Raw genomic sequence first — 10,495 nt, 5'->3', positions numbered from 1 at the left:
GTAATTACACAGTACCCAAGGTCGCCTGGAACTTTTGTCCTTGCGTCTGCCCACTTGAAAACACAACTCAACAATGGACATGATTCTCATAGCGTAGAAAAGAAGCCTTGACTGTATCGATCAACACAGCCCCCCGGAGACATGGTGAGGACACAACACCACCACAACACAACGAGTTGTACAAAGCATCAGGAACATCTTTCCATGACAGACAGCTGAAAGCTATGATCTCTTATTGATGTCACTTGTTAAATCAACTTCAATCAGTGTAGTAAAAGTGGAGGAAACAGGTTAATTAAAGATTTTTAAGCCTTGGGACAATTGAGACTTGGACTGCATGTGTGCCATTCAGAGGGTGAATGGGTAAGACAAAAGATTTAAGTGCCTTTGAACAGGGTATGGTAGTAGGTACCAAGCTACCGGTTTGAGTCAAGAACAGCAACGCAGCTGGGTTCACACTCAACAGTTTCTCATGTCTATCAAGAATGGTTCCACCACCCAAAGGATATCCAGCCAACTTGACACAACTGTGGGAAGCATGGGCCAGCATCCCTGTAGAACCCTTTCGATGCCTTGTAGAGTCCATGCTACGACAACATTGGGGCTATTCTGAGGGTAAAAGGGGAACAACTTAATATTAGGATGTTCCTAATGTTTTGTACAACAACTTGGTAGGTGCAGTGAAATGTCGTTTTACGGGGTCAGACATAATAGTACGGCGCCCCCTGAGGCAAATTAAGCACCTTGCTTAGGGGCACATCAACAGATTTTTCATCTTGTCAGCTAGGGTATTCGACCCAGCAACCTTTTGGTTAGTGGCCCAACGCTCTAACCGTTAGCAGTCGCTTCTATCCAAAGCAACATACATTTGTTGCTTGGCTCCAGGGGGAAATCAAACCCAGGACAGTTGCACACAGCTCTACCAACTGAGCCAAACAGGAGCACATTTTCCCATGTCAGATTTTATTTATCATTAATTTCACACAGATCAGTCTCTTCAACCCGACTCTCTCCGGCAACCATAACCTAATTGGAATATGTTTCAACTCAGTAAATAGCCATTGGCCTGTTCATCTTTTTCTTTAAAATTGGCCATAACTAACTAAGAAGAACAGGAGAATAGCATACCATGTACAAAAAGAGATTGGTTCGGGTGGTTCCATTTCACATTCAGCATTAATATTGCCACGAGTAGAAACTTGGATGAACCAATGACATTTTCTTCAGTAATTATTTATGATCACATATTTTATTTTGGCTTAAGGCAACGTGAGGTCAAGACAAACATTGTACTGCAAATCCTAACTTACAAGTGAATTTTCACTTTCACTTATTGATGTCAATGGGAAAACCTGTAAAGATCTGACTTTTAAAGTGAAAGTTAGGATTCGTCCCGGAATTCGTTGAGGAAATATCTCCTCGTACGTAATAGATACTTGTCTGATACATTTACACTGGTTGCCGTTGCCTTCAGATAGCTTGCATACCATGAAATCTGACTGTTTATTTTCTCAAAAACACAAACACACCATAAAATAAATTTGCTACCATACTGCTCATCATTCACATCAGACAAATAAAATGTTAATAAATTAATAATTAGCACTAACAAAAAGTTATACCCCTACAGCTCCCTACCCGAAATCTTAATTTCTTATCTTGTTACTGTAATGATTAACCCTAACCCTTTCAAATCCACCCACCCTCAACCCACCCACTCTCCCTGAGCAAACTGACAGACCAACACATCCACAGACCAAATCCACCACAGCCTGTCGAACCCATTATAGAAACACGACATAACAATTTAGGACCATTATGACAAACCATTCCATACTAGAGCCAGGAGTTTATTCAGACCAGGAACCATTTATAGTCCAACATCTGGTCAGGTCATGTGGTCACAAAAAAATAACTCCTGACCCTCCTTATGACAGTGACTTGCAGTGACTTGAACAGTTGGCTGAATTGGATGTGATTAAAATGAATGCCACTGCACGTCATAGTAAATTACTTGTCATGAACAGTTTGTCACTTTTATAACGAGTTATAAAGATTTCATGATGCATCGTTACCACAAAGCGTGACCCTGAATCCCAAAAACCCCATGAAACCCACATTGACATAACCACCTCCCTTAAGACCTCCATAGTTGTTTTTTTTCTCTCAATTGACAATTCATTCATTACAAATGTAAAAAAAAAAAAAAAAAAATTAAAAAGCAACAATGGCTCATATACATATCGACAAAATGGATTCTTCTTAATATTTCTGATGAGTGAGTGTTCTATAAAACGAAGGAGTCCCACAAAACTACACAGCCAGTCTTCCATAGAACCCATGCAGAGCCTGGTTGGCTATGGGTATAGTACGGTAAAGTATGCTATTGTACAGTATGGCTGCGAATGAAATGGCCCTATCCCCTACATAGTGCACTACTCTCATAGGCTTCTGGTCAAAAGTAGTGCACTATACATGGAACAAGGTGGCATTTCAGACACAGCATGTCTGTGGTTCCTGTTGGGGTAGTTTACATGCTAGATGTTAGGTCTGTGGATCATGTGCGTCGGGTCTTCTGTCTCTTGGCCTGGCGTTTGGCCTCGTCGAGGGCAGCGTTGTCCCCACCGGCCTGGCTCAGGCTACGCACCCCCTGCAGACGGCTCACCAGCTGCAGCAGCAGGGGGATCACCTGGGGAGAGACAGGGCGTTAAAAAAGGGTGAGGTGACACTTTATAATTGTCTTCCGTGTACTGAAATGCCATGAAGATCCTAGAAACCAATAGAATGTTGTTTCTTTCAATACAAAGTGTATATACACACACACACACACACACACACACACACACACACACACACACACACACACACACATATATATATACACATATATACATACATAAACACTTATGCAATAGGAGGTCTGCTTGAACATTTACCAGACCACTCAATTACAGTACATTGGATACATGATACATGGCTATGCAATAGGAGTGGAGGCAGTGTACCTTCTCATGGTTGTAGGCTGCCAGCAGGAGCAGTAGAGTGAGGGGTAGAGCTATGTAGGAGCCCTGGGCTACGTCCTGGTCAGGAACTTTACGCTGTGATGAAGAACATCACATTGGGTTCTCATTCATTATTCAGATGAAACACAATGCAGGCTTTTATTTATCACTGTAATGAGAATATTCTAAATGTATTACATTAGCTGTAGGATGAACTAGGATGAAGTTGCCTGTAGATGCTGATCTGTTTTGTGCTTTCCCACATCATGGATAAGGTTAGAATGTGGACAGGGTAAGCTGATCTTAGATCTGTGGCTGCGGAGAACTTCTAGCTGGAGGATTCAGCCCTGGTGGAGTAGGTACTGTGTACTTACATTGGGGTTGAAGGTCAAAGTGATGTGCTTATGGTAGCCTGTAGAGGTGAAGGAGACTTGGGGCAGAGAGAAGTCGTACTGGGAGCGAGACAGTGTGGAGTGCAGCATCAACACATAAGTCTGTATTGGGGGAGAGGACACGCAACAAAAAGTATATTTATGGTGATGACATAAATATTAATTCCACTGACCCAGAGCCTCTGGATAAACCTATACTACTTTCTATTATCAGGCGAATAGCAACCATTAAAGGCCCAGTGCTGTCAAAATCCTGTTTTTTCTATCATATTGTACAAAAGCTGATGAAACTAAAACTGTATAAGTGTGACAGATGTGAGCAGTGAAATTTTCTGATAGTTGCTGGTTGAAAGAACAATTTACACAAGACATTCTAATCAGCAGGTTTCGCTTGGGTGAAGTTAATTTACCAATAAAGAGAGATTCAAACCTCTCTGCCAATAAATAGTTTTCAGGTTACACACACACACACACACACACACACACGGCTTCACATTTGATAAAAATATAAATATAGTTATTTTTCACGAGTCGTAAAATGTCATTTTTTCTCCTCCCAAAAACCAGAGGGAAAAAAATACATATTGTAATCAAAAACAACATTGTAAACAAAAACAAATCAAAAAGCACCGATATCAACAATAAAAAAAGGAAATGAGAAAACATTTTTTTTCAATTTAATGTTTGTGTCATTTACAAGCAATCTGCTCTGCTTTGATTGAAACTTTTCCTCACCTACGCTGGCATTTCTCAACCACTGATCAAGTGGGAGTGGGGTTTAGAAGGGGGGGGGGAACTAAAAATCAGTTACTGTTGGTTAATACACTTGGAGAGACCACCAATCTATCACTATTTTGCATTGCTTTTGTATGACCTGTTAGGTTTCATTTCTACGGGGGAGGGGGGAGCAGCTGCACCATGACGGCCAATCAGGTTCATTAAGAGAGTAAGAGAGCCCCAGCCGTTCCCCATCCTCACTGGTCAAGCATACCCAACCTGTAGTCTGTGGTGTAAAATCAATGTTATGAATATGATAATGACCCATGTTTGTAGACCTGGACCTCCTGACTCTGCTATTTCAGCCACACCCGCTGCTGACAGGTGTATAAAATAGAACACAGAGCCATGCAATCTCCATAGACAAACATAGGCCAGAGATTAGCCTTACTGAAGAACCCATCACAGAATACCACCTTTCCAAACAAGTCAGTTCATCAACTTTCAGCCCTGCTAGAGCTGCCCTGGACAACTGTGAGTGCTGTTATTGTGAAGTGGAAATGTCCAGGAGCAACAACGGCTCAGACATGAAGTGGTAGGCTACACCAGCTTACAGAATAGGACCGCCAAGTCAGCACAATAACTGTTCGTCGGGAGTCATGAAATGGGTTTCCATGACTGAGCAGCCGCACACAATCCTAAGATCTCCATGCGCAATGCCGAGCGTCGGCTGGAGTGATGTAAAGCTCGCCACAATTTGACTCTGGAGCAGTGGAAACACGTTCTCTGGAGTGATGAATCACGCTTCACCATCTGGCAGTACGACGGATGAATCTGGGTTTGGCGGATGCCAAGAGAACACTACCTGCCCCAATGCATAGTGCCACTTGTAAAGTTTGGTGGAGGAGGAATAATGGTCTGGGGATGTTTTTCATGGTTCTGGATAGGCCCCTTAGTTCTATTGAAGTAAAATCTTAACGCTACAGCATACAATGACGTTCTAGACTATTTGGTGCTTTCAAATTTGTGGCAACAGTTTGGGGAAGGTCCTTTCCTGTTTCTGCATGACAATGCCCCCGTGCACAAAGCGAGGCCCATACAGAAATCGTTTGTCGAGATCGGTGTGGAAGAACTTGACTGGCCTGCATAGAGCCCTGGCCTCAACCTTTGGGATGAATTGGAACATTGACTGGGAGCCAGGCCTATTCGCCCAACCTCACTAATGCTTGTGGCTGGATGGAAGCAAGTCCCTGCAGCAATGTTCCAACATCTAGTGGAAGGCCTTCCCAGAAGAGTGGAGGCTGTTATAGCAGCAATGTTCCAACATCTAGTGGAAAGCCTTCCCAGAAGAGTGGAGGCTGTTATAGCAGCACTGTTCCAACATCTAGTGGAAGGCCTTCCCAGAAGAGTGGAGGCTGTTATAGCAGCACTGTTCCAACATCTAGTGGAAGGCCTTCCCAGAAGAGTGGAGGCTGTTATAGCAGCACTGTTCCAACATCTTGTGGAAGGCCTTCCCAGAAGAGTGGAGGCTGTTATAGCAGCACTGTTCCAACATCTAGTGGAAGGCCTTCCCAGAAGAGTGGAGGCTGTTATAGCAGCAATGTTCCAACATCTAGTGGAAGGCCTTCCCAGAAGAGTGGAGGCTGTTATAGCAGCAATGTTCCAACATCTAGTTGAAAGCCTTCCCAGAAGAGTGGAGGCTGTTATAGCAGCAATGTTCCAACATCTAGTGGAAGGCCTTCCCAGAAGAGTGGAGGCTGTTATAGCAGTAATGTTCCAACATCTAGTGGAAAGCCTTCCCAGAAGAGTGGAGGCTGTTATAGCAGCACTGTTCCAACATCTAGTGGAAGGCCTTCCCAGAAGAGTGGAGGCTGTTATAGCAGTAATGTTCCAACATCTAGTGGAAGGCCTTCCCAGAAGAGTGGAGGCTGTTATAGCAGCAATGTTCCAACATCTAGTGGAAGGCCTTCCCAGAAGAGTGGAGGCTGTTATAGCAGTAATGTTCCAACATCTAGTGGAAGGCCTTACCAGAAGAGTGGAGGCTGTTGTAGCAGCAATGTTCCAACATCTAGTGGAAGGCCTTCCCAGAAGAGTGGAGGCTGTTATAGCAGCAATGTTCCAACATCTAGTGGAAGGCCTTCCCAGAAGAGTGGAGGCTGTTATAGCAGCAATGTTCCAACATCTAGTGGAAGGCCTTCCCAGAAGAGTGGAGGCTGTTATAGCAGCAATGTTCCAACATCTAGTGGAAGGCCTTCCCAGAAGAGTGGAGGCTGTTATAGCAGCACTGTTCCAACATCTAGTGGAAGGCCTTCCCAGAAGAGTGGAGGCTGTTATAGCAGCAATGTTCCAACATCTAGTGGAAGGCCTTCCCAGAAGAGTGGAGGCTGTTATAGCAGCAATGTTCCAACATCTAGTGGAGAAGAGTGGAGGCTGTTATAGCTGTTCCAACATCTAGTGGAAGGCCTTCCCAGAAGAGTGGAGGCTGTTATAGCAGTAATGTTCCAACATCTAGTGGAAAGCCTTCCCAGAAGAGTGGAGGCTGTTATAGCAGCACTGTTCCAACATCTAGTGGAAGGCCTTCCCAGAAGAGTGGAGGCTGTTATAGCAGTAATGTTCCAACATCTAGTGGAAGGCCTTCCCAGAAGAGTGGAGGCTGTTATAGCAGCAATGTTCCAACATCTAGTGGAAGGCCTTCCCAGAAGAGTGGAGGCTGTTATAGCAGTAATGTTCCAACATCTAGTGGAAGGCCTTCCCAGAAGAGTGTTCCAACATCTAGTGGAAGGCCTTCCCAGAAGAGTGGAGGCTGTTATAGCAGCAATGTTCCAACATCTAGTGGAAGGCCTTCCCAGAAGAGTGGAGGCTGTTGTAGCAGCAATGTTCCAACATCTAGTGGAAGGCCTTCCCAGAAGAGTGGAGGCTGTTATAGCAGCAATGTTCCAACATCTAGTGGAAGGCCTTCCCAGAAGAGTGGAGGCTGTTATAGCAGCAATGTTCCAACATCTAGTGGAAGGCCTTCCCAGAAGAGTGGAGGCTGTTGTAGCAGCAAAGGGAGGACCAACACCATATTAATGCTCATGCTTTTGGAATGAGATGTTTGACAAGAAGGTGTCCACATACCTTTGGTGATATAGCATATATTTGGGAGTAAACAGAGGGTACACATCTGCAGAAAGGTGAAAAGGAAGGAGCAGGAGTTCTAGAAACTCCCTGAATTTGCTTGGCGCTGACACAGATGATATTTAAATTATGTTACAGCTAGCCTTTGTTTTCCATTTTCCCTCCATCTACATCTTCCTGGTATGTCAGTTCCATCTCCATGGTCACAAATAGCAAGTCCCAGACTGGACTCACTTGACAGCTCTCATACAGAGACAGCAGTAGACCATGGAGATGTCCCGGGCCACTTTTACCAATGAAGATAATGGGGCCGACATCTATGACGATGTCTACGAACAGCCCTACTATGAAACTCCAGACATGCCTCCAAACTGAGGATGCAGTGACCCAATGGAACCCACCACAGCCTGAACACTCAGAAGACCTGTTTGGTAATGGAGCCGACGCCTGTGAAGAGGTATTTCAACAGCGCAATTATGAAACTCGAGACACGTGTCTTGACTTGAGAACAGAGACTGAGGATGCTACCCCAGGGAGCACAACACAACCTGAACTCTCAGGTTCTGAGAGCTCATGGAGGAGACCCTTTGTTGTTGCTACAGCATGTCTGGGGCTGCTGGGTCTTCTCCTACTGGCTGGGATCATCTAGCTATCTATCACATTTATACAGCCAACCTACAGAGGGAGAGAGACATTTATAAAAGCCTGTTCCCACATCACTACCGAACAGACATCCTGGAATGAGAGCTGACGTGACTGTCTGGCGAGAAAAGCAGACCTGGTGATCATAAACAGCCAAGAGGAACAGGTAGTTCTCACTACATTTAACAAATGCATCTGGATTGGTCTGACGGAGAGACGGAAGGGCCCTAGAAATGGGTTGACAGCACAGCACTGACAACACACACACGCCTAATGATCATGCTGTTTAATCAGCTTCTTGATATGCCACACCTGTCAGGTGCATGGATTATCTTGGCAAAGGAGAAATGTTCACCAACAGGGATATAAATACATTTGTGTAAAAAAATTGAACTAAATAAGCTATTTGTGCGTATGGGAACATTTTGGGGTCTCTATTATTTCAGGTCATGAAACACGGGACCAACACTTTACATGTTGCGTTTATATTTAGTTCATTATAGTTAAGCCATAATATGCTTGTGATGGGTTTGTAAAGACACAGTAGTTAAGTTTGACTTCTATACTACAGATGGCAAAGTAAGTAATTCAGTTTTTTTTCTGGATCCAAATGGGGCTTAGGTGGTGGGTTCGGTGGGGGGTGTGAACAATGGTACGGTCACCAACCAACATTTCAGAGGCCCTCATGTTGTTGGCAGTGAAATGTAGCCGTTTTAAAATGGAGTGAATCAAACGTCACAACAAAATCAATGGGGGCCCCATGCGTCGTCAAAAATACTCTTCAAGGCATCATTTTTTAAATTTTAGATTCTCCCCGACTGTCTAGCTTTTATTTTGGTGATTGTTAGTTCTCAAAGATTATGTTGTTATAAAAATATAATGGTCCATTATCTTTTCTACATACTTAATATCTGGTTTAAGTCGTTAAAGTTTACACCGAAAACGTTTTTCCATACTTATAATTCTATTTCTATACACAAAACAAGTTTTTATTTCTCTATAGAGACATTCATCTACAGTGTAGATGAATGTATCACATGATGAAATCTGAGCTGGTATTACTCTAAGAAAAAAAAAAATTGTGAATTTTCATAGAGTGAAGACCTTTACAATTGACAGTTATATCTTGAAAAAAAAAAAAAAACGTAATTTAGAAAATGTATTTCTATATGTTGTTGAACTGACAATCCCTAAATAAACAGATTCATTTTATTCTTGATTTCTCTGTTGGCTTCTGCTTTAATTTATAAAATATTGTTATTATTTAGATTTCTTTTCGTTTCTGGGAAGTGTATTACGACTTTGTTAAATATAATTTAAATAAGTTGTGATTTGATTTAAATAATACCACTGACCCAGAAGAGCCATTTCTGGGTTGGGTACAGCAGTGCTTCAGGTCTCAGGAAGGCAGTAATGATGATTCCTTGGCTATCAGCTACACACATTTCTAGCCCGCCTTATACCACCTTACATACTAATAGCACATCCATACCTCTCCATCCCTGTCCAGAGGCGGGAAGTGAAAGAAGAGGGACTGTCCCAAAGACACACTGTTGATGGGGTTGTCAAGGTTGTCACTCTTATACAGCTTCACCTGCATGGGACAGGAGGAGAAATACAATTATATGGAGCCATAGAATTAAATAGAGGACTCTAGATGGATATAACTCGTTTTAGCATTAGTCCTCTATGTATGGAGCACATAAAGGTGTTGCTCAAAGTGGCATCACACAATCACAACATTACATCAAACAGCTATATTTTGGCTTCATCTACGAATTAGTTCCTTATGGCACATTGAAAATATTTTGGGGATTGAGATAGGTAGTTATGAGGTGAGGTTATGGGTATTGTAGTGAGGGGATCTTACAGAGAGGGTTTTCAGGTGTTCTGGTGAGGTTTTATGGGTATTGTAGTGAGTGGATCTTACAGAGAGGGTTTTCAGGTGTTCTGGTGAGGTTTTATGGGTATTGTAGTGAGGGGATCTTACAGAGAGGGTGGGCAGGTGTTCTGGTGAGGTTTTATGGGTATTGTAGTGAAGGGATCTTACAGAGAGGGTGGGCAGGTGTGTTTTTATGGGTATTGTAGTGAAGGGAACTGGTGGGCAGGTTTCTGGTGAGGTTTTATGGGTATTGTAGTGAAGGGATCTTATAGAGAGGGTGGGCAGGTGTTCTGGTGAGGTTTTATGGGTATTGTAGTGAAGGGATCTTACAGAGAGGGTGGGCAGGTGTTCTGGTGAGGGTTTATGGGTATTGTAGTGAAGGGATCTTACAGAGAGGGTGGGCAGGTGTTCTGATGAGGTGATGATGTTCCCACTCAGGTCAAACTGGTTGATCTGCCTGAAGGCGATGATGTTGACTCCCATGATGTCGGTGCTCCCAACCTCTATGGAGCGGTGCTGAGGCAGGGCTCTTTCGATGTGGTCGTTGCCCTGAGCTCTCAGCTGGATCAGGTATCTACAGCCAGGCTGTGAGAGAAGCTCAAAGTTAGCAACACAAAAACAATAGCAGAGCTATTAGCAATTGCCACAGCAGTGTGTGGGATATCAAACGCAATGACCCCATCTCCACAAAGGAACTCTTACAAATGTATTGTATCCATTATGTCTATGTAGGCTTCATAACT

At 43.4% G+C, this 10,495-nt stretch overlaps 1 protein-coding gene across 1 annotated transcript in view; it reads right to left on the bottom strand.

Annotated features, from left to right (window-relative positions):
- Positions 1–942: 942 nt before the first annotated feature.
- The window catches only part of LOC112235234 (nodal modulator 1-like), a 36,880-nt gene continuing 27,327 nt past the window's right edge, over positions 943–10,495 (bottom strand). The window contains exons 41-45 of the mRNA XM_042317641.1: positions 10,143–10,337; positions 9,363–9,464; positions 3,377–3,496; positions 3,006–3,098; positions 943–2,689 (exon numbers count right to left, since the gene is read on the bottom strand). Coding sequence (XP_042173575.1) covers positions 2,558–2,689; positions 3,006–3,098; positions 3,377–3,496; positions 9,363–9,464; positions 10,143–10,337 — 642 coding nt within the window. The 3' untranslated portion in view covers positions 943–2,557. The remainder of the gene's footprint in view (positions 2,690–3,005; positions 3,099–3,376; positions 3,497–9,362; positions 9,465–10,142; positions 10,338–10,495) is intronic.

This window comes from Oncorhynchus tshawytscha, unplaced genomic scaffold (assembly GCF_018296145.1).
Source record: "Oncorhynchus tshawytscha isolate Ot180627B unplaced genomic scaffold, Otsh_v2.0 Un_contig_2357_pilon_pilon, whole genome shotgun sequence".
Classification (NCBI taxonomy): Eukaryota; Metazoa; Chordata; class Actinopteri; order Salmoniformes; family Salmonidae; genus Oncorhynchus; species Oncorhynchus tshawytscha.
This window is presented reverse-complemented; position numbering and strand designations above follow the sequence as displayed.